A 25,697-nucleotide genomic window follows, 5' to 3' on the forward strand; every position below is an offset into this window, starting at 1 on the left:
GTGTCCAAAACCCATTGCTTTCTCTACCCACTTTACCCAGTTTGCACCCAACTGTCCCTGGACTCTGTGTCCTTTTCTCCTGACAAGGTGGAGAGCTTGCTGTCAAACCTCAACTCAGATTCTGCAACCGGTCCAGACGGCATCAGCCCACGTGTCCTAAAAACCTGCTCCTCTGCTCTTTCACACCCTCTCTCTGTTCTATTCACCCTCTCATTTGCCCAAGGTCATCTGCCATCTGCTTGGAAATCAGCAAATATTACCGCACTGTATGAAAAAGGTGCAAAAACAGATCCCTGCAACTGCAGACCAATCAGTCTTCTGCCAATCATCAGCAAGGTTATGGAATCCATCATCACTTCAGACATTAAATCCTTCCTCTTCTCCAATGGCTTGATTTCTGATCTTCAATTTGGTTTCAGACCAGGTCACTCTACCCTGGATATGCTGCTTCTGCTCTCCCAACAATGGATGGAGGTACTCAATGCCGGGCATGAAATCAGAGCCATCTCCCAAGACATATCACGTGCTTTTGACACGGTCTGGCACCCTGCCCTGCTCACCAAACTCTCTTCCCATGGTATCCAAGGCCATCTCCACTCATGGCTCGCAGACTTCCTCTCCTGTCATAGTCAACATGTGGCCCTAAATGTAGTTATTTCATCCCCTCTTCCTGTCCAGGCTGGAGTTCCTCAAGGTAGCGTTCTGGGCCCTGTTCTTTTTCTGGTTTTCATCAATGATCTCTCCAACTCTCTGGTAAATCCTCTATATCTCTTTGCTGATGACTCCACCTTCTGCCGTACCATCGGTCATCCCTCAGACCGGCAAGCAGCAGCTTCTTCGCTCACTGCAGATCTGGATAAAATCACAAACTGGTCCGACACGTGGAACATGTCTTTCAATCCAGACAAATCTCACACTCTCACTATGTCTCTTCGAAAGGACCGTTTACAAAACCCCCCCATCCACTTTCTCAACAATCCTCTGGAAGAAGTCTTTTCTTTCAAGCTTCTAGGTCTCACTATCTGCCATGACCTTTCCTGGGAAAGTCACATTTCCAACCTCGCCTCAAAAGCCAGTCGCCGACTGGGAATCCTCCGTCGTGCAAAGTCCTTCCTTGGCCCACCTGAGCTCCTGACCACTTACAAAGCTTTCGTCCACAGCCTGATGGAGTACTGCTCTCCCCTCTGGGCTGGTGCTCCTGTCTCCCACCTTTATCGGCTTCACGCTGTGGAAACCAAGGCATTTCGGATCATTGGCATCTCCCGCGATGAGGCTGAGTCTTTGGGCCTCTCCACTCTCTCACCGCAGGCTGGTCAGTGGTCTTTCTGTCTTCTACCGTCTCCTCTCCAGCCTCGCCCCCCCCACCTGCTCTCTCTGCGATTTGTCCCCACCATATTTCCACAGGGCGCTCAAGGTCCACCAACAACCCCCTTCTGGTAAAAAATACCAAAATCATGAATCAGCGCTCACCTTCACTCTTTCATTCCTCTTTTTTGCCGCCTTTGGAAGAAACTCCCTCACTCTATTCAATCCCATTCTTCCCTCCAGGCCTTCAAAACAGCTTTTCACCACCACCTCTTATCATGCCCATCCAAATCCTCGATCTTTTCCACCCCCGATAATCCACCCAAGCCCACCTCCTTCAAATTCCCTGCTTTCCTTCCTGAAAGTCCCTGTAATGTCCATCTTGTATTCCCCATGTTCCCCGTCCCATCCCTCTCCCTTCCACAGATCTCCGAATGTCTCTGTTCCCCACTGTTTTGTCCTTCCCCCTCCCACCCCTCTTGTCTCATGCCCCCCTTGATGTGCGTTTTGTGTTCGCTCGCACACAAACCTCAACAAGGTATTCAAAATTATTTTTTTTAAAGCACTTGTTTCATCAACTTTTTACTTCTTTCCCAATTATTTCTCTTTGTATCTATTTTCTAAGATTGGAAAGAAAAGCCCAGGAAAGCCAGTGGTGAATGCTATAGATTCACTCGATGTGTTGTTGGACATTATTTTTCATGTCTGAAGTGAACTTGATGACGTTTGATTGAACCGAATGTGATTGTACGTTATGATTTATCAAATAATGTTTTAGTATCACTAATTTTATGTTTTCATTTCACTAATTTTTGGTATTGTTCAAATTTAGACTTTTCCTGGTATTTCATGAAACTCTGTCAATTCAGTTTGTGAAAAGTAATTTGTATTAAAATGTTGAACTCAGCGATGCACTGTGGATCCATGTGGTGGGTGGGATCGTCTGTCCGACACCATTTTAAAATTTTTGAATGCTAATTTAAAGCGCTTGTCTGTTCAAGATGTCGAGTTGAACAAGCTACATTTTTTAACAAGCTTTAAAGACCAGGTGCATGACGAGAGCCAATAGCGATGGTCCCCAGACAAAGTCAAAAACCAGCGATGGGGAGGCCAGGCCTTCAACCAGGCTATGTGGTCCCCTTTTGTCCTTTCCACATGAGCACCTCTTGGACCAGTCCTGGTGGACTCTCTGGTCTCGACTCTCATATACACCCTCACGGACTATTTGGTGGACTCCTTTGTCTCCTACTCTCAAGTGCTCACAGTCTTCAGTTCTCTCTCTCATTGACTCTTACTGGTCTCCTGTTTGAAAATCGTGCACACCGTTGGTCAGGAGGTCTCCTCTCACTCTGGTCTCATTGGCACTGAGAGACTCTGGTCTCATATGGCTCTTGCCCTCACAAGCCTCTCATTGGCTCTCACATGAACTCCCTGGTCAGAAATGAGTTCTCCTCCTCCTCCAAGGTGGAGTCTCCCTCTTCGGTCCCAACCACAGGGGCAACCCTAATAAAAATAATAGTACACCTTTTCTTCTGGGTACTACAGCCCACTGCACCACTATGACTGGCACACACTGGCCAGAGAGACTGTAATTGGCCTAGTTGTACATGTGTGCTTCTGCAATGGGAAGTACACACCAAGCCCCACCTTGAAGAGGTATTTACGCACACATAATTAATGAATCTGTCTTTAAATTACATACGCTGCCTCCTCAGCATCACATGGAACAAACAAAATACTGCAACAGATCCCTGTTACATGACAAGCTAACCTACTCAAAACACACGGACCACACAACGCTTACCACAGTCGAGCTATGGTATCCCCCTTCCACATAATGTCTTTACCCCGCACGTGTGAAGTGAAAAGCGAGGTCGAATTGGTTCAATTTGTCTGTCTGTCTGTCCTTCTGTCTTCAAACCCAGGTCGAAAAACCAGTTAAAACCAGTACACATTTTCAACTGGTCTCTATTGGTTCTAATTGGTCTTTAACTGGTCTCTATTGGTTTCAACTGGTACCAGTTAAATTCAGTCAGAATTCCAATTTCCCAGTTGAAAAAACCAGTAGCTCATATTTGTACCAGTTAAAGTCTTACTGGTTCCAGTTGATACCAGTTGCAATGTACTGGTCTCCCAGTTGATACCAGTTACAATGTACTGGTCTCCCAGTTGATACCAGTTACAATGTACTGGTCCCAGTTGATACCAGTTAGTTAAATATAATTGTATTTCAACTGGTAATATGTCACTCTATTCCAATTTCCATATTAAAACCAGTAAGAAACCAACTGGCTTTACTGGTACCAGTTGGCTACTGGTTTTCAACTGGTACCAGTTGACCAGTAAGCTACTGGTCTTTACTGGTTTTTTGACCTGGGAAGTCAGTTTATGATCGAGGAACAACTTAATTTAAATTGAATGTTATATTTTTTACTTGAATTGGAACATGAATTGGAAAACTAACCTGTAGCTTAGCAGTACTTTTGCTCTGAATTGTCCCGATCACACTTGCGCAGAGGTAAGATAATATTTTGCTCTGTCGGCCTGTCTGGCAGTCAACCAAAATTGAAAATCATTCCAAGCAGGAAAGTTCCTATTTTTAAGGATGTCATAAAGAACACAAACAACAGCCACAAAAATAACGAATGTAACGTGTTAAATAAGGTGGTGGAAAAAGACACTTCATCAATGGCGGTAAACTTCTGGAATTTTTTTTTTCTACGACCTTTAAAATCTATATTTTATTTCAACTGAATTATATACTTGGATTTTGTAGAACACAAAATTGTCTTTTTGACACTTTCAAAACCCTTTCGTTTCGCAGTACTTGAACAAAATATTACGGCATTTTACATCATCACAACCAATCAAATTTGCCCCTCGTAGACCCAGCCCATATCCTGGTTTGTCAAGACAGCATGAGGTAAGGTGTTCTATGAACTCTTTAGTTTTTGTAAAAAAAAAAACCTATCCACTACTTTCACTTCTTTTCTCAGTTTTCTACAAATAAACTCGCTGTGCATTGAGAACGTGTTCCAGTCTATTTAACGAGCCAATGGTTATCCCAATAAAAGAGTAAAAAAAAAAATATATATATATATTTTTCTATATATATATATATATATTTTTTTTCTATATATATATATATTTTTTTTTCTATATATATATATATATATATATATATATATTTTATATATATATATATATATATATATATATATATATATATATATATATATATATATATATATATATATATATATATATATGGAGCACATTAAAACTCAATACATTGAATATTATATATATGTATAAAAGGAGCACATTAAAACTCAATACATTGAATGTTATATTTTATATATATATATATATATATATATATATATATATATATATATATATATATATATATATATATATATATATATATATATATATATCTATGGAGCACATTAAAACTCAATACATTGAATGTGATATTTTATATATGTGTATATATATATATATATATATATATATATATATATATATATATATATATATATATATATATATATATATATATATATATATATATATCTTCTTCTTCTTCTTTCGGCTGCTCCCGTTAGGGGTCGCCACAGCGGATCATCCGTATGATCCGCATAGTGATTTGGCACATGTTTTACGCCAGATGCCCTTCCTGACGCAACCCTGGTCGCCTCTTACGACACAGGGATAAGGTACACCTATTTTAACCGGGGTATACACCGGCCCAGTATACTGGTACTCATTTCGCCGACCTCGGAAGGATGACAGGCTGAGTCAACCCCCTGGTGTATTAATTCAGTGGCCCAACGGGGCTCGAACTCAGGACCTCTTGGATCCCAAGCCGCTGCCCTAACCACTGCGCCAACACCAGGCTCATATATATATATATATATATATATATATATATATATATATATATATATATATATATATATATATATATATATATATATATATATATATATATATATATATATATATATATATATATATATATATATATATATATATAGATATATAAGGAGCACATTAAAACTCAATACAATGGTCGAACTTGTGAAATAACAGCGAAAGGTGATGCACACACAATAAAACAAGGAAGGCAAAACACAGCTGACAAAAAGTTGGGTCCAAACCTTCAAAGAAAAAGCAAATGCTTGAGAAAGTGTCTCTGTTGGAAAACAGAAAAAACGTATGATCAATGAGAGAACAAATGCATTTGAAATGGTTATATGGTCGTAACGAATGCTCGTGGAAGGTGAATGGAATAAAGGGGAAAAGAGATACCGGGTTAGAAAATTTATGCCGAGAACACATTTATATTTCACTCGGACTTTTACAGTTTTGCAATGAATACACTCTGCCATGAAAAACTGAACACGCGATTCTTGTTGATGCGATTTATTAAGGTGACATCATGGGACACGTATGAGGTGCAGACGTCTGACAGAGATAAATGCTGAATAATTACACGATGTTGGCACTGACAAGAACGTTCCTTGTTCGAATGGCTCTGTGAGCAGGAGCATTATCGTGCATAAAGATGTCTCTTGGAGCATGTTGTTGAAGGGATGGCAACATATGTTACAGCAAGATTTCATAAATGTATCAATGTGCGGTCAGATTGCGATGTCTATGGATCAAGTTGGTGAGAAAGTTTTCAGTAATACCATCCCACATCATGACACTTCCACGTCCAAAATTTGTGGCATCCTAGACACAGACTGGGGCATATTGCTCACGGCGTCTTCCACAGACCCATGCACGTGCATGGCCATCATGCCTTCAAGTGAAAACCTGAATTTGTCACTGAACATAATACTTTCCCATTGTCTTATCCATTGGACTTGCTTGTTTTGGCCACTGCAAGCTTGCTTGTATGTGCCGTGGTGCAAGTTGTGGATGCTGAACAGGACGACGAGCACAGATCACCGCATCATGGAGATGCCTCAAGACGGTGTTGACACTTATCGTGTGAGGTCACGGGAGTGTGTTTGCAGTACTCTGAGCAGTTTGAAACCTATTGCCTACAAAGGTCATGTTAATGTATCGGTCCTGAATGGGAGTCGTTATCTCGGGACGTCCACTTCCAGGCATATCTCTTGTTGATCCAGTGGCTTGATAACGTCTTCTGAGGTCAAAAACAGTTCCTCTCCTCATGTTGAAGATCCTTGCAACATGGCTAATGGAAGATGCTGCTTGAAGATGTTGAATTATTTGATCCATCTCATTTTCTGACGGATGTGGCATTGTAATTGATTGTTGAAGAATACAACCAGTGTGTTGTTTAGATCATCCACATGCTCGTGTTTCAGAAAGACTTTCGAATTTGCTCAAAATGCTACATGTCACCTATAAAAACGTAAGGGTGCATGAATTGCACATGCTGAATGATTTTTGCATGAGGCATTACTACGTTAGGTGGAAACTTGCAATAAGTAGGTATTCTGCACATCCCTCGTGTCAAAAAATGCACTTGGAATGAATGCTGGAACAGTCCTTCAACAACGACATTATCAATTCTGCATGTTCAGTTTTTATGGCTCAGAGTGTCGTTAATAAAGCATGACTTTGTAGTGAAAGTTAAAACTTTTCAATGCAAGGATTATATTTGTGGTACCACAGGAAAATGAAGATCATGTGAGAAAAGGTCTGTCCTTTTGAAGACCGTGCCAATCAGGCCAAAGTTTATTTTGGCCTGGTGTAGAATGAAGAACTAGTCTTGCTGGTGAAGGCTAGTGTTAATCTGTGTCAGTCAATGGATAGAACAATGGATAAAATGAACAAAACATTGATTGAGGTATGCAAGCTACCATGGGAAGCAAGAAGAAGCTGACATTTCGGGCATTAGCCCTTTGTTTTTTTTGTTTTTTTTGTCTGACGAAGGGTTAACGACCAAAATGTCAGGTTCTCCTAGCTTCCCATGGTGGTTACCATACCTCACCAAATGCCCTGTTCATATCCTCCATTGTTTAGCTTGGCCGGTTTGGTGGCTCCCAAATGTGCACTTACGAGAAGAGAGTGGGATCCCAAGTTTAAAACCAATATGGTACAGTATATTGTTTTGATCTCTCCATTGTTTATAAATGCACCAATCAATGTCAAAGTACACTAATATCTTTTGATGTCCTTGGGTTACACGGATCAATAAATAATTATATACAACCAACTCTGTCAAGCTGAGACACTAGAGAAACTAAACATGTCTTGCACAGAAGGCTTACTGCTAACAAATCGTCATGGGATTGTTCATGCCCACAAACCAAAACAAGAACATTGGAGAGCTTCCTCATCTCCCTTGTGACTTTGAGAACTGGATTATGGCCAAAAAAAAAAAAAATAAACAGAACACCAGCTGTTTAGGACAGAAACAGCTGATAGATCCACAGAGCTGGACCTTTGCCTGCTCGTGGCTGTTACTGTTGGGAACTTGAGTTGCACTCAGCAGCTGCAACATGCTGCTGTGCCAGTAAAACTGCACATACCATCTGTCGGAAATCCACGCTTCCAGAAGCATAACAGATAGTTCATCAGGATTGAGCAGCCAAGTTAGTGTCGAGTGATTAAGCCTGGGAGCTGGCTGACTCGTGGATTGCTGTGATAAAGTGTTGTTTAATCTACACTGCCCAAAGCCATCACGAGGACCAATGAGTTTGATGGACAGAAAATGGTAAGGCTGGTCGATGGTGTGGACTTGCTTCTGATATCTCTCCATCGTATTGCTGCTCTGAGGTTTACTTCCCTCTGAATAACTTTCCTGATAAAACACCCAGAAGAGGTAAAACAAGTTTTAACAGATCATAGCCATTTCCTGCAGGCTCTCGACCCACAATCAATAACATAAATTATGCAATGAATGAGGTTTCCCAAAATTAATTTATTATACACATTAACAGAATGACCGAATTCCAGAGAGAACGAGTGCAGTGGATGAGGGTGCTGCAGTGAACACCGTGCGTCGATACAGGGGGTGATCAAACAACACGGTGCCAAGCGGCTTTGCGTAAAGCTATAGTAAGGTTTTAGGTTGTATCCATTTTTAATGGGGGATAAATTCCCAAAAAAAATCAAACGAGGTGATGTTAATGCTGTACAGGTATTTGGAGAGGCATCCTCACGATAATTCATGGACCGGTGCTTGTGTGTGTGTTTGTTTGTTTGTTTGTCGCGCTACTCCTCCTGCAGTTCTGGGCCAATTACATCCAGACTTGTTACAGAGGATCAGCATGACCCCAATTAATGTATAGGGGTGTTTTTATATTTGCCGGTGGTCTTGGGAGGATGGTGGGGTTGTGGGGGGAGAAGCAAATTCTCTATGTAAATGCGTATCGTGTCGTGCCACCTTCAGGTGGGGGAGGGTATCACAACTCTCTCCCATTTACAGTCCAGTATTCCGATCCCCACATTTTCCAGTGTCGTGGGGCATTTTGAATTATAAGCATGAGGTACGTTTTTGCTTCATGAACGTAACCCAGGTTTTTTGTTTTGACTATACAGAGCTGTTCGTTGCCTATCCATCCATCCGTTGGGACCATACTCTGTGCAGAGCATCGGTGCTGCCGAAACAGTCTCCTTGGCTATTGGGCACAATCCTGGACAGGTTGCCACTCCGACACAGGATACCAGCAAGCTGGCACTCATTTTGACGACCTCGGAAGGATGACAGGCAGAGTCAACAACAGGGAGTGGAGGAGATTTAAATGGGAATGAGATCGGTACCTGGATGCTTTGGAGATAGAGGGGGTGTGGGGATATTGGCAGGAATTGTAGGTAGCTTGTGTGTGGATGGGTGATGGATACTTGGGTTGGTGCAGCACAGGCATGATGTACCGAATGGCCTCCTCCTGCTCTAACGTTCCTTGTGCGTCACAAAAGGATTAACTGGAATGAAGCAATGCAGCTCAGAACTATAGGAATGAGTGAATGGATAAGAAAGAAAATTGATAAACACAAAAATACCAAACATACAAATGGTTTGTAGGGTTCGAAGAAATATATATGGGGGAAAGAAAGTGAGAGTTATTGATTTGAAAATAAAAGTTCAAGTCAAGAATGTGAAGGTACTTTTAGCCAATCGAGAGACGCACGATTATTTGAAACAGCTTCAAACACTCGATGTTATTGCTCCGATGAACAAGGCAAGTAGTAATACCGTGTTTGTATGAAAACATTCCGCAGCACTTTCAAACACTTTGGGAAGAATTATGCTTGCAGATTGGATCTCCGAAGACCTAAATATGTCATGATAATAAAATAGACTTGATACAGCACAATGTAAATCGCTCAAAGGTTGTGAGAGTGTTGTGAGATCCGGAGAAGCACCATCACTAAACCATTTATTTAATGTATCCCTAAAATTCACAGCAATGCTCGTAAGATGAGGTTCATCATCGCAGGTAGAGAATGCACACACGATGCAAACACTGAAGCAATGGACAACGTCCCTGTTATTTTTGGGATTTCCGACACATTTCAGGAACAAGATCCCAAAATTATGTTATCTGATCAATATACTACAGTAAACTGTTATGTTTTGGTGTGTGAGCAGACACCGGAGGTGTGCACTCTGGCACTTGCTGGGGGAGTTCGGCTTGGTGCTGGCAGCAGTTGTATCGTGAACTGGGATGCTCGGTTCGACGACGACATAGTCGAGTTGATGCTCACACTTGTTGACTCGGCACTTGTGGGGATTGGGTTAACTCCGACGGGGAGGGGGGTCAGAGAATTGCGTAGCCCCATGACAGCAGGTCAATGTGGAGAGGGTTCAGCCAGATCCCCAATTGCCTGCGCGTTTTAATGGGTTTTTTTGTGGTGTTTATGTGTCGGTGCTGAGAGTCACGAGCAGCTGGCCACTCGTGGTAATGGGAGAAGGAGTGGTGCTCGAGTTGAGTGGGAGGCTTAAGACCAGAAGCAGCTGCGGGGCTGAGAACAAGGGCAAGACGACCATGGGGCCATTGTATGCAGCTATGATTGTGTACCAGAGGCTGAAAAATGTTATTGAAACAGCCTTGCAGGGACTTGGTCCCCAGGCTGGATTTGGATGGGGGGGGGAATGGGGAGGTGGGAAGATGGGGGTCAACTGGATGGGCCAGTCAGCAAGGGGACTGTCGTGTTGAGTTTGGAAATGTGGCCCGGTCACATATTTGACTTGGGATAAGGTGCACAGGGAGCCAAGTGACAGTGCTGTGGGGGACCCCAAGTCCATTGGGGTGCAACCCAAGCTTTGGTTTTAAGCTGATACCGGTGGGTGGCAAGTCTCCTGGGTGTTGGAGAAGGTGTGGATTGGAGGGTCACTCGGGGGAGTTGTGGCCATGCCATGCCTTGGTGGCAGTACAACCAAGGCAAAAAAAGGACCGAGGGAGAGAATTGTCCAGGCAGGTGGTTCAACAACCTCTCCCTGAAGCTCCAGCATAGCCCAGCACATAATGACCCACCATGCTGGGCTGAGAGATGGATGCAGTTCCCCGCGTAAACCACTTGTCGAAATTGACACTGGACGACTAACCAAAGCATCGGTGGAACATTATGTTTATATATTGAAAGCATGTTTTGGTGAGGCCGAGAGGGCCCCACATACACTTCCACAGATATACCGCTGAAATTTAATTGGCCCTTCGTTCGGGAGCTGACTGTTGGTTTCACAGTTGAGGTGGTTGGCTTATGATCTTTTGGTCCTGAGTTTGAGCCCCTGTTGTGCTGTTAAAATAACACCAGGTGTGTTGATTGTGCATGGTATGTGGGAAGATCCCAGTCTTATAAAGTGCTTCTTCTTCTTTTTCATCTTTTTTTTTGGGGGTGGGGGGGACAAGGGCCATGATAGAAATTGCTTTTTGGAATTGTGGAAGTATAGTTGCAACAGACAGCTGAGTATTGAACAACCTCCCCAGTGCGAATTTGGAAAAAAGGTGTGGATGAAATTGACCTTTTCCCAGTGCCATAATTCGCCCGACTTTGCTTCAGGGGTGTGCAGGTGATTCAGACAATTGGCATGAGTGAGAAGCAAGAGTGGCCATGAGGGCTACCACGTGGACTGAGTGCAAAGGGTTAAAATGTCTAAAAATGTGAAATTAAAAATCTAGAACATATTTTGTTTTTGCGTAGTGGGAACGTGCAGGCTGTCTCATAGCTGAGATATCCCCCAACACCCTCTCAACCACACACAGACCGTGTATAGTAGTTGGTTTGAGTCAATAAGAAATTGAGATTTGGGCTCAGATGACCGGCTGGAGCAAGTGACATCCACATGGTCAATTAGAAACATGGGTTTGTTTGGAAAACATTAAATTGTTGCGAATGTAGGCCTGTGGGGTTTTTGTGTGTGTTTGTGCCATCTTCTCTCCACACCCCAGGAACACGTGGACAAGACCTGCAGAGGACGGGGACTAAAAGACCTGAAGGGAGACGGGGGAGCTAAAACATTTTAAATGGATGGACATCCGGAGAAATTTAAACCATGTGATCGGACGGTAAGTTTAAATGAGGTAAGACAGGTTAGAGACAGCCTCATCTTCCACAGATTCAATTAATTTATTTGCTAAGATAATTACAGAATTAATGTTTAAGCAGCAAGGCTTGTCCTTGGTTGACCTTGTGAGGAGACTTAGATCCAAGGTAGAGGGTTGCGTTAATTTTGTTTGGGAGGTGGGGGGTCAGTTATTATAATTAAATTAAAGACTCCATTTGCATACGTACATTTGATAAGACTGTCAACGCTGTATTAAGGACGTGCATATAGGGATTACGACATTTTGTTTGCTCGTCCTCTGCTCGGAGACAGGGTTGTAATCTTTCGCGGTTATATTGGGATAAGAATGTCTTATCACATGTCTTCAATGCCAAACTGGGTGGGGGTCAAGCGAGAAAATACGCCTTGGGAATATCACGGTCCATGCCACAGCGTGGTTGCGCATTTCCCTCCTCACCTTGTGCCCTGGAGAAGAGGAGGAAACCTGGTCCTCCAACATGACCGCTGAAATGGCGATGAGGAAGGCGACATACCATTGGATCATGCTCCTCAACGACAACAGCACCGATCGGTTTGGGGTTGGCACTGCCGATTGGACCTGTCGCTACACATGGGACAGCCCATGATTGGCGAGGAGGGCTGACTACCTGCTTCATTATGGAGGGAGTGGAGAAGGGGGCATTCTTTTCGTGTTTAATGATCTCGGAAAAGTTGAGAGTGTAAAGAGAGTTACTCTCAGAGACTACGGGGCTCAGCTGAGTATGCGCACCATCTGACTCGACAGGCTGCTGCTTCTGCTGGTGTAAGCCTGGAACTTTTTCTACCTGTGATCTCTATATCACCTGGTCTTTGTGTGCACGGTCATTGTTTGTTGCGCCCTTAGGGATTTTACTTTCTTTGTACTGTTGAGTGTTATTATTTATTCATTGAATCTTTGTCGTGGGATTTCATATTTGTTGTCTTGTGCCCTTATTAAAGTGTATGCTTATTTCCTGACGTCTGTGTGCATTTCTGCCTGCCATTCTTCCCACGCCAACTGATTTGGTTTAATCGACAACCCCTGAGGAATTAAATTTGGGTAATTCTAATTTTAGCACTGGGAGGATGGCCAAGAAGTATGCACACTCACCTATGAGCTGAGTAGTCTGGGCTCAAATCTATGCCTGACTTTAAAATGTCATCTTATTTTACAGTCAGGGTGAGGCATTAATTTGTGTGCTGTCCCTTGGATGGGTGACCCATGCTGAGGACATTAAACTGGATGTCCCATCTGCTAGTTTTAGTTCATGTATGTTTAATATTCCATGGTATCGTTCATGAAGAGTAGGAGAGCTCTTGCCGGTACCCTGGCTAAGTTCCAAATTCCTGCTCTAACCTACAAGGGATATTGCATCAGCGGCACAGCTGCACCCCCAGCGAATGATGCTACTTGGAGTCACATACTGCATACGAAAGGAAAGGATTTATAATCTTGATAACACACGCTTTTGACATTGTTCGGGGTGCAATGCGCACTCTTGGCTCTGATGTAGTTTGTAGTTAAATTGCCGCAAGTACGGTCATTCGCAGAGTTGATCGAAGGTGTGCTCGGCCTCCATGGAGGCCTTGCACTCAGTGGCGTACTGAGGCGGGTGCAAAGGGGGGAATTTGCCCCTGGGCACCTGTTCCCGGGGTTGGGAGGGGCGCCAGATTCACAACCAGTTTAATAAGTTTCCCCAGAATTTCGCAATTCTCATAAAATTATGGATCATGAAGTTGTTTATTGTATGTGTGATCATGTGACATCAAATATTGGTATATCAACAGAAATATCATGCCTCGGGAAATCCCTTCATATTTTCATGATACAAACATCTTCCTCAAAGCCACATTTTCAATTTGGGGAAAAATTGGAAGTCTCATGAAATAAAGTGAATATTCGAGGTGAGGCAAAGCTTCCTGATCACAGGACTTTAACAGGGCATGAACATTGCATTTAACATCCGGTGCAACATTCTCATGCATTCTCCTCTGTAAGCAAGCAGAGCACACATTTTGTCACATCCTCAGTAATAATGTGATGTGCTGCTGACTTCGGTATTCCAATTTAATTTGCCAGTTATACTAATGTGAGTTATCTTATGGGGAAGTTCAGCGCAAGAGGAGGTCATTAGACCCATTACGCTCTGACCATTACGCCACTGAGCTTTAATTTTTTTTGGCATGTAAAATTGAGGCTTAGGGAGGGGCGAGAACATGAAATGAATCAGGCCATAACAGAACTAAAAGATCAGGAGAAAGAGAGGGGAGAAACACCAATGACAGGGTGGATGGACAAGATAGAGGGAGACTTGGAGAACTAAGAAACGTGGCTGGGAAGAAAAAGGGCGAGGGGAGGACTCACCGGGTGGACAATATCGATACAGCGGAAAGCTCTCAGAAAGGAAAAACTGGAAACTTGGAAAGAGGTGGGCTTGGGGAGGGTTTACAGGGGTAGAAAACATCATGGTTTTTGATTGGGAATGATCTGAGATGGTGGTGAACAGCTGTCTTGGATGTTGGGAGTTTCACCAGAAAGGGGTTACTGGCAGACCACGTGTGCCCGAAAGACACCGAGTGGCAGTGGAAAGGGGGGGGGGGAGGCAAAGCATGGAAAGAGCAGAGGGTGCAAGACCAGAAAGGGGGTGGAAGAAGTCAGAGACCACAATCCTATCTGCGATGTAAAATTGATAAGCCCATCGACTCATCTTAATCACGAGACATTCCAATGATATTGAAGGCTCTGGTTTCCATGGCATCCAGTTGATAAAGGTGTGAGGTAGGGGAGCCAGCCCAGGAGGAAGAGCAGTACTCCATCAAGCTGCAGATGAAGGCCTTGTAGATGGATAATCACTCAGGTGTGCCAAGGAAGGACTTTACACGACAGAGGGTGCCCAATTGGCAGCTGGCTTTGGAGATCAACTGAGAAGTATGATTTTCCCAAGAAAGATAATGGCTCAATGTGAGGTCCATAAGTTTGAGTGAGTGAACTTATTCAATAGGAGTGTCAAGAAAGTAGATGGGAGGGTTTTTCAGATGGTCTTTTTGGAGAGATAGAGTGAATGTATGAGATTTGCCAGGATTGAAAAACATATTCCAAGTGTTTTACCAGTTTTTGGTTCTATCAAGGTCTTTAGAGTGTGAGGAGGATACTACCTGCCTATCTGAAGGATGCAGGATGTTATGGCAGAGAGTGGAGTCATTAGCAAAGAGACATGGAGAATTTTCCAGAGTCAGAGAGATCGTTGAGGAAGATTAGGGATAGGATGGGACCTAGAACACTACCTTGGGGGCACTCACAAGATGGATTCTGTGCACGTTGCTTATGTGTGCATTGTTTCTTAACAGGATTGCAATGAGAGCCGTAAATTGGCTCCAGAGTAGAGGAAGTCAGTATGCCAGAGGAAGTAGAGGAAGTCAGTCAGAGAGATGGCCCTGATCTCATGTCTGACATTGAGGGCCTCTATCCATTGTTTGGAAGAGTAGAAGCAGCACATCCATGGGAGAGTGACCTGGTTGAAATCTGATGTCCTGATCTGAAATGAGGTTGTTGGAGAAAAGGAATGATTTGATGTCAACTACGATGAAGGATTCCATGACCTTGCTGATGATTGGAAGTAAGCTGAGAAGTCTATAGTTAATCGGATCCGTTTTTGTACACCTTATTTATATAATGTGATGATGATGTCTGATTTCCAAATAGATGGAAGATGGTCGAGGGTAAGTGATGGGGGTGAACAGAGCAGAAATAGGATGTGCAAGAGCAGCAGAGGTTTTTTTTATAACACTTGAGCTGATGCTGTCCGTTTCAGTTGCAAAATCAAAGTGAAGGGTTGCCAGAAACTTCTCTGCTTTCTCAGTTGCAAATTATGCAAATTCCAGGAGTAGTTGGGTGGGACTGGGTCGGGTGGGTACAGAAATCAAGGGGTTGAGGACACAAGATGTGTAAGCACGTACAGAATTGAGGCATTTGGCCTACTCACGATTGGAGTCAGCTGTGATGACATTTGGTGTGAGGAAAGGGATAGAAGGGGAGCATACTCCAGAGACAGATTTAACAAGGTGTCACCAGGAGTTAGAGGAGAGAGAGACAAGTTTGAAAGTTCAATCTTGAGGTTGCCAAATCTTGTTTTCTGAAAACGTTTTTGTATTTGCAAACATGTCATCATGGTGCCTCACTTACAACTGAACGTGCAAGATGATATAATCTCACCTGCCACCAGCTGGGATCATCCAGGGAGACAATTTGAAGCACTTCACCCTGACTGAATGCCAGGCCCGCTTCTCGACAGGGGATCAGGTGGTCTGTTGTTGGGTCATAGTTGAAGTGGCATTTCACAAAGATCTGTGGACGAGAGAGAGAGAGAGAGAGAGAGAGAGAGAGAGAGAGAGAGAGAGAGAGAGAGAGAGAGAGAGAGAGAGAGAGAGAGACGCAGAGAGAGAGAGAGAGAGAGAGAGAGAGATGGAGAGAGAGGGAGAGAGAGGGAGAGAGACGCAGAGAGACGGAGAGAGAGGCAGGGAGAGAGAGAGAGAGGGAGAGAGAGGCAGAGAGAGGGAGAGAGAGAGGAGAGAGAGGGAGAGAGGGGGAGAGAGAGGGAGAGAGAGGGAGAGGGAGGGAGAGTGAGGTAGAGAGAGGGAGAGAGATATCTTTTTAGGTAATTGTGTATATCAAGGACTTGAGATGTATTGTAAACATGTCCCTTCAGCCGATGTATAATGGATAACTAGTCTTAATCATGCACTTGGTATGTGTGTAATATTCAAACACAATTTGTAAAATACTCACTGCCATCGGGAGCAAAGAGAAGCTGTTGTCTTCAGGCATTAACACGAATAGTTGCTCTTTTGCTCCGACGAAGGGTTAACACCTGGAATGTCAACTTCTCCTAAGTTCCCATCATGGTTGACATGGTTCGATCGAGGTTCTGTTGATTCCATCCATGACAACTTTTGCTTATGTGCATGTTATTTCTTAACAGCGCAACCTGCCTTGTATTTCAAGCACCTGCACGTTAGGTGTTGCTGTGATTCCAGATTGCAAACATTCCCTGACTTTTTGAAGAGTTGCCATTGTGTAGTAAAATCATACAGTTTATTGAATATATTCCATTCCGAAATAAGGAATTTGGTCTCCATAAATATCTTCACTATCCCTTTGGCTCGGACGCTGAAATTTCTCATACTTTACCGTTGGGTCAAGTCTGAACTGAAAATCTCAAAATTACATCCAAGATCGCCGCTATAGTGACGTCACAGTGACGTCATTTCCGAAAAAGTCATGTTCAGGCTGTTTTTAGACCTAATTTTGGAATTTGGCATTTGTGGATGTTTTTTCTTTAAAACTTATGCATAATTTCTGTTGTTCACTGGCTCACTGCCATCATACATGTAGTATTCACAGATTGTTGAATTGATGTTGTTTATTGATTTCTGTATTTCAGTTTAGATGAGACTTTTCAATGGCCGACAAGAAGAAAACAGATGAAAAACCCTTGAAATTAAAGGCCAGCTCACGGTCTGAAGCCAAACATTTGCATGAAGGCTTATCCTTATCCTTATTATACACTATGTGAAACACACCTCAGATAAAAAAGTTCGACCACTTTCAGATGTTAGTTTCTTGAAGATAGAAGAAACAGTGGAACTGCGACAGAAGAGAGCTAATGCCAGTGAAAGGCTTGATGATATTTGTATGGAGGTACCAAAAACTTTCTACAAAAACGTGCACGGAGCGCACAGATGGTGTTATACAAATTTCATGAACACGTCCCGCTTCCTCAAAATAAAGGGTCCTGTTGAAGATGATGAAGTACCATGTAGCGCCAAGAGACGCAGATCCTCAGAATTGGCTGCAATATTATTTCCTGCGAACAAATGTCTCTTCTGTGACAGATCACGTAAAAAGGTACAGGGGAAGGAAGAGAGGCTTGTGAAGTGTGTTACAAGTAGCGCAGAAGAGTCAAGCAAAGCAGCCGCTGAGAAAATGAAAGATGCCAATATATTGGCGAAAGTACAAGATGTTGATTTAATCGCCCGCGAGGCACACTACCATCCGTCGTGTCGTAAGCATTATACACGCACAGATGATCGGCATGAAAAAAACTGATGTGGACACTTCTGTCGTAGAACAACAGAATGCTCATGAAGCTGCATTTGAGCATGTCTGCCAAGATGTTGAGAACAGCATTATCCATGGGGCTAACGTTGAAAGAGTTACAATGCTCAAGGACCGATATTTGCAGTTTTTGTTGAGCAATAGCCCCGAATTTTACAATGTCAATTACAAAACTGACAAGATAAAAGCAAAGTTGACAAAGAAATTTGGAAGCAAAATACAGTTTTGGCAACCTAATTACAGGAGTGAACTTGTGTATTCGACGGAAGTTCCAAAAGGTCAGGCCATCGAGTCTGCATTTGAGGTTGCTGCATCCGACCTGAAACGCCTTGAAGAAGCAGCACTACTCCTAAGAAGACTTATTCTTGGCTCCAAAGAAGAATCAACAGAGATGCCTTGGCCACCTTCACTGAGCTTCTTACTTCGTGGAATTGTCCACCCACCTACTCAATTGCAAGATTTTCTCTCCTGGGTGATTACTGGAAAGAAATTTGCAGATGCGTCAACAAAAAGAAGCAGATTGGTTGATTCCTTTGCTGAAGATATTTGCCAAGCTTTGACAAGAGGGCAATGGACAATGCCCAAACACCTTCTTCTGGGTATGACACTAATGCATTTGACTGGTCGTGCTGAAATAGTCACTCTATTGAATCGATATGGACACTGTGTTTCCTAGTCTCGTTTTCTGGAACTGGAAACGGCCATGTGTAAGAGCATAGTGGAGAGAGAAGGCGTTATTCCACCTTCAATTCAGCCAGCCAGAAATGTTGTTAGTCATCTATGCTGGGACAATTTTGACCTGAACGAAGAAACACCTTCGGGTACTGGCACAACACACACGGCCCATGGGATAATGATCCAGGAGGTTCTTGTAGATGCTTGCAGCAACCCCTCTTGCATTCAAGTTCCCGTTCTCAAGAACAAGCAGCGCTCAGTGGTTTACAATCCTCAAGAGATAGAGCCATGTTTTGTCAATACCAAGACTGAACCATCCCTTGTAGTATCCATCAGTGATGCCCCACAAACAGACACAGAAACTTGGGCCCAATGGTCTGATATAGTGTGGGTATTTTGCAGGGCACTGCTGCAGAACGTGACCCAGATGGTACCTGGATGGGCTGGTTGGGTAACCATGACAGCGAAGAGCAAAGATGACAAGGATGTGTTATCCACAGTTGACTACATGGCTCCCGTGAATGCCCCGGATACTGAGAATGCCACTGTCCAACACCTCCTGAAACTTTCCCAGGCAGCATCCAGAGAAGTGGGCCAGCACTACACAATCGTGATGTTTGATCTGGCGGTGGCAAAAAAAAGCATATGCTCTTGTATGGCAGAATAACCGTTTGTTTGAAGACGTAATTGTCAGGATGGGTGTTTTTCACACTACCTGTGCATATTTTGGTGCTCTTGGAAAACGGCTTCAGTCCAGTGGCTTTGAGGAAATAGTAGTGGAAGCTGGAATTTGCGCCAGTGGGTCCATTAACAAGGTGATGTCCGGTAAACATTACAACAGAGCATTGCGTGTTCACAGGCAAACACTTGAAGCCTTAGAGCGTCTGTTGTTGAGGGCTTTCGAGACATCAGAGGGGCAGATTATAGGAGACGAAACAAGAGGCCTCCTGCAACGCTTATCACTCATTCCAAGTAAGGAGAATCTATCGGAAACTCTGGCTAACAATAGCTACACACGACTACTGATGCTCTGCAACAGTTTCAAGGAAAAGGTTCACAAGGGAGAAATGGGGAAAACCACTCAGTTCTGGTTGGATTATATGGATAAAGTATGGCTGGTCTTGATGTTTATCAGAGGAACCAAAGAGAACAATTTGGATCTTCATCTGTGGTGTCTGCAAAACCTGTGTCGCATGTTTTTCAGCTATGACCGACCAAATTATGCAAGATATACAATGGTATACATGCTGACTCTCCTAAACCTCCCCAGTTCCCATCCTGGAGCTCAAGAGCTTTTGCGGTTAAATGGATTCAGTGTGAACAGATCCGAGGTACAGTCATCGAGAAACGCAGTTGATCTTACCATTGAACAAACCATCAATCGACATGCAAAATCTCACGGGGGAATTATTGGATTCAGCAGAAACTATTCTGCTTGCTACAGATGGTGTATGACAAGACACTCGCGGACAGGTTATGTCCAAGCCACCATGGAACTGACAGGAATGGAGAGTCAAGGATGTTCAATACACAAGGATACAAGGACCTCAGAAATACTCCGCAGTGAAACCGATGTTCGCAAGGTTGTTGATGCCATCACAAGCTTCATTAACCCTTTTGATGTCGAGGATAAAGATGTCCTCTATTGTCTGTCATCAGGAGTACCAGCTCCACCCGAAGTTGAGCAGGATCTTCTATCAGCGGACAATCGTGGGAAGATATTACACGAAGCATTTGTAAAAGAAAGGCTAATCAAGAAAGAAAAGAGTTTCCACGAACCAATCAAGAAACAGAAACTCAAAACATTTGCGTCACTCGCAAAGTCAGTTAAAGTTACAGGGACAGACAAAAAAACTAAGAATGTTGTTGCACAACAGAATGTGTTTGGCCAATTGATATTGCTGGCTCTTAAATACAACATAAGCATGGAAAAGGTCCTCAGTTATCCATTGGGGCCCATTCCATGGGCTCCAGCAACAGCTACAGGATCCCCAACGAAAACAGACAAGGCCAAGCTAATGCATACCCTGGAAGGACATGCTAACTTGTCACAGCGACCGACCAACGAAAGCATGAGTTACATAATCGATGGAAATGCCCTACTACAGACACAAGTTTCCATCCCAGAAACATTTGGTGAGCTGGCTGAAAGTTTGTTTGCACAACTTCCTAAAGTACGACGGATAGACTTCGTGACTGATACTTGCAGAGACATGTCGATCAAAAAAGCAGAGAGAGAACACAGAGGAGCATCGTCAACGCACTGAATCAAGAGTCCGCTTATGAAGTACCGACGTGACTGGAAGAAGTTTCTGCGTAACTCAAAGAATAAAACACAACTTACCAAACTGCTTCTGCTGGAATGGAAAACGCCAAAGTACTCTGCAAAACTGGTCGAAAGAAGAATCCTGTTTGTCTGTGAGAGACACTGCACATCCATCACAAGCTCAGATGGTAAAACTACTGAATCAGAAGATGTGGAGGAGCTACATTCATTCGACTCAAGAGGAAGCAGACACAAGGATGATTCTACACTGCCTACTTGTGGCTTCACATTCCTCATCTGAGTCCACAATTGTAATGAGATCACCAGACACAGATGTATTCTTGTTGCTGCTGAAATTTGCGCAAGATATTCAACAGCGAGTGTTATTTGACACAGGAGTCGGCAACAAACGATGGATGATTGATGTTCATCGTGTAATTGCAGAAGCTGGAAAAGATATCTGTTCAGCACTACCGGCGTTGCATGCATTTTCTGGGTGCGACACAACGAGTTCATTCGTACGAAAGGGGAAGCTGCTTCCTTTGAAGACTCTTAAAGATCATCCGGATTTCTTGGCTACGTTCCTCTCATTAGGAAGTTCACCTGATGTGAGTGATACTCTTTATCAGAAGTTAGAGCACTTCACATGTTTGTTGTACAGGAAGAAGTCAACATCATCTGATGTCAACAAGAAACGTTCCGACCAGTTCTTGGAGAGGTTCAAGCCAAAATCTGGATCATTGTTGACCAGTTACAATGGAGTTGACTTGAGCATACCACCTCTATGCCGGGCATCACTGTGGATGCACATACAGAGGGCTACTTACCAAGCACTGGTCTGGTCCAGGGTAGACCAGGCTATGCCAGATGTACCAACGCCAGATGGGTATGGTAGGTGCATAGTAGATGGCGAATTGGATTTCCAGTGGACGGAGGGAGATTTGATGCCGAAAGAGCTTGTGGATTTGTACGATGAACCGGAAGATGAGGATTAAGAGGAAGAGGACCTTCCAGAAGTTGAGAGTTTTGAAGATGTCATTTTTGAAGATACAGAGGAATAATTTTCCATGTTTGCCTTCGTGCTCATCCGTTATTATATAGCTCGTACATTGGAACTTATAGAGAACACTGCCACGAGTTTCACCACATGAACGGTTGTTAGTTGTTACACTCTACTGTACCATTTGCAAATATTCCAATGTCACAAGTTTAAACTTGTTCTTGATAGCTTTCGAGAACCTGGACAACATATATATATATATATATATATATATATATATATATATATATATATATATATATATATATATATATATATATATATATATATATATATATATATATATATATATATTGGTGGATTTATTGTTTATCAAGATATGCTTCAATAATCCTTGATGTTTGTCCACTAATGCTGAGATTTGCTAATTGGAAACGAATATTGGCACAAGCAAAATAAAACGTATCATTTCAATTTGTTTCAGTTCAATTTATAGCGATGGTTAATTGATAATATGACAAGTGATTGATATTCATATCCATGTGATAATGAGAGCATCTGAATTAATTCTGCTTTGTAATAATCAACATGTCGGAGATGATTGGAGAAAAATGCTCAAAAATATCATTTTCTGTTATGACGTCACTGTGACGTCATTGATCTTTGGGTCAATTAAATTTTCTTCATGTTTTTACAAAGAACAGCTTTTCAAAATACAGCAAGGTGAAATTCAGCAGGATTCACTCAAAAGTACACAAGAAAATAGCAAAATCTCACCCCACCCCCCATTCCTAAAATTATCAAAATTGCATCAGCAAGGTACAGTTAACATAGCCTATACTTTTATTCCACCAAAATTCTGCTTGCAGACAAGCAGATTTCAAAAAGACATATAACAGGCTATTCAAAAATGATAGTCTGCAAAAATCCCTAGGGGGGGGGGTGGTTTCGACTATTGGCCTATGGTCTAATAGGTGAGGCCCATGTGTTAATGAAGCAACTAACATCCCAACATGCTTAGGGTCATGTGTAAAAACGCTGCACAAGCCTGGTTTATAATGGTAAGCACGGCTGCAAGAGGAGACTTCCCAATGCCCCGTTTCACAGAGCACGTGTGGCCATCCAATGGTTTGATGAGCATGACACAGATGTTATCAATATGTCAAGGTCTTCTCAGTCACCAGATCTGAACCCAATCGAGCATTTAAGGCATATTCTGGAATGATGCCTCGGACAGCGTTTTCTACCTCCATCAAACAGGTGTAAGTGGATCGACTTTCTCGTGGAAGAATGGTCTCGCATCCTTCAAGGAGAATTCCAGATGCTGGTGGACTCTCTGCCACGGCTCATACAGGCCGTACTGGACGCCCAATGCCCTATTAAGGGATTTTACATTGGCGTTTCCATTTTTTTTTTGCCCACGACCTGTGCATCACATGTAGGATAAGGACATTATGAGACAACAATTTCCGAGGTCTGCAAAATGAGTGCCAGCATGCTGGTATCCTGTGTCGGAGTGACGACCCATCCAGTATTCTGCCCAACAGCCAAGGATTGCTTCGGCAGCACCAACGGTCTGCACAGAGTCTGGTCCCAATGGTTGGATGGAATATGCTGTTCCTTGGAAGTGAGGAAACAATGGCCAAAATCAACAGTGTATGGGATTTGAACCTGGGTTCCCAGATTCACAAAATAAATAATTTGATGGGAATGCAAAACCAGTGAAAAATAATGATTTTATACATTGACCAGGAAATGGAAATTATTCAAGTAATTTCGAGTTTTCTGCAAGGAAACTTGAACTTCTCAATCGAAATGTGTATCTGGGTGTTTACCATATTAATTATCTCCAGTATTCTTTTCTCACCCAGCAAAAGCATTCGTTTATAGCAGATTTCTTCACAAGGGATAACTTATGGCATATTGAGAGCATGCATTACCAAGTTATTTAATGCAAGGATATTAAAGCCATTATTCTCAAGGGATGTCATTAACGAGTCGTGTCTGAAGTGGTGATTCATTTTGTATCAAACTTGAAAAATTCTTTCAAAATGTTGAAGAGCTGTTTGAAGAATAACTTTTATCAACTGAAAGTTGACCAAGGTATGCTAACCCCCATGGGAAGTTAAGTAAGGCTGATGTAATGATGTTTCAAGCATTAGCCCTTCATCACCTCTTGCTCTATGAAGGGCCAATGGCTGAAACGTCCGTTATGTTTTCCTTCCCATGTTGGTTGGCCACACGTTTCTCAGCTTTTAGTTGATTAAAAGAAAACTATCGCTCAAACTGTCTCGCGACGCAGACCGCCCCTAGATTTGACAGCGTTGGAATCCTCTTATTGTGATTTGATCAACCTTATGTTGAAAAAGAATGTGCTTGAAAGGATTTGTTCTTGTAGAAGGGACACTAGTCCTTCACCACATAAAACACCGGAAAAAGCACAAAAAAGAACAGTTTGCCACATCATCTGCAGCAATTAATGTCAAACATGGACTAATAATATGAATAACAACAATAATAACAATAATCTATGACATAAAAGGAGCTCGGTCTCGGCATGCCTGCCTGCGTGCATCTGTCCATCAACAATTGCCCAATAGTGGAAAGCACTAATCAAGCAAAAACGGTACCTCCCCCCCCCCCCCAATTTGCAAACAGTATGATAGAGTTGAGTAAGGTGAGGATAGATGAGTTGGCTTCAAACAGTATGATATAGTTGAGTAAGGTGAGGATAGATGAGCTGGCTTCAAACAGTATGATATAGTTGAGTAAGGTGAGGATAGATGGGCCGGTTTCAAACAGTATGATATAGTTGAATAAGGTGAGGATAGATGGGCCGGTTTCAAACAGTATGATATAGTTGAATAAGGTGAGGATAGATGGGCCGGTTTCAAACAGTATGATATAGTTGAATAAGGTGAGGATAGATGAGCCGGTTTCCAACAGTATGATAGAGTTGAGTAAGGTGAGGATAGATGGGCTGGTTTCCAACAGTATGATAGAGTTGAGTAAGGTGAGGAGAGATGAGCTGGCTTCAAACAGTATGATAGAGTTGAGTAAGGTGAGGATAGATGGGCCGGTTTCAAACAGTATGATATAGTTGAATAAGGTGAGGATAGATGAGCTGGTTTCCAACAGTATGATAGAGTTGAGTAAGGTGAGGATAGATGGGCCGGTTTCAAACAGGATGATATCGTTGAGTAAGGTGAGGATACAGAGACAGAAAGAATGCCTGGTGTTGGCTTAATTGTTAGGGTGGTGGGCTTGGGATCCCAGGATCCTGAGTTCAAATCCCAGTTGGCTGTTGAATTAACACCAGGTGGGGTTGACTCTGCCGGTCATCCTTCCGAGGTCGGCAAAATGAGTACCAGCTTTCTGGTTTCCTGTGTCGGAGTGGCGACCCGTCCACGATTGTGCCCAATAGCCAAGGAGACTGCTTAAGGAGCAACAATGCTCTACACAGAGTATGGTCCCAATGGATGGATGGATGGTGGGCCCGAGATCCTCGGCTGCTGAGTTCAAATCCTGCTCAACGGTTGAATTAATACCAGGTGGGGTTGACTCAACCTGTCATCCTTCCAAAGTTGGCAAAATGAGTACTAGCTTGCTTAGATGATTGAGCCATTCAAGTATCCTATGCTGGAGTGATGACCCTCCCAGGATTGTGCCTAATAGCCTCGGAGACTGCTTTGGCAGCACTAATGCTCTGTACAGAGTACGGTCCCAATGGTGAGGAAGGATGGGCTGGTTCAAACAGAATGATATCGTTGAGTAAGGTAAGGATAAGGTGGGCTGGTTTCAATTTACATTAAAACAAAAACGT

The 25,697-nt window shown here is 43.0% G+C and overlaps 1 protein-coding gene across 6 annotated transcripts in view; it reads right to left on the reverse strand.

Moving 5' to 3' along the window:
* Positions 1-25,697, reverse strand: part of LOC147027562 (MAGUK p55 subfamily member 2-like) — a 745,773-nt gene that overhangs the window by 183,312 nt on the left and 536,764 nt on the right. For all 6 annotated transcript variants that reach the window (XM_085877071.1, XM_085877072.1, XM_085877070.1 and 3 more), the window contains one exon: positions 16,032-16,163. In XM_085877071.1, the coding sequence (XP_085733197.1) occupies positions 16,032-16,163 (132 nt within the window). The remainder of the gene's footprint in view (positions 1-16,031; positions 16,164-25,697) is intronic.

This window comes from Eptatretus burgeri, chromosome 4 (genome assembly GCF_056783735.1).
Source record: "Eptatretus burgeri isolate ZD-2024b chromosome 4, Ebu_testis_v1, whole genome shotgun sequence".
Classification (NCBI taxonomy): Eukaryota; Metazoa; Chordata; class Myxini; order Myxiniformes; family Myxinidae; genus Eptatretus; species Eptatretus burgeri.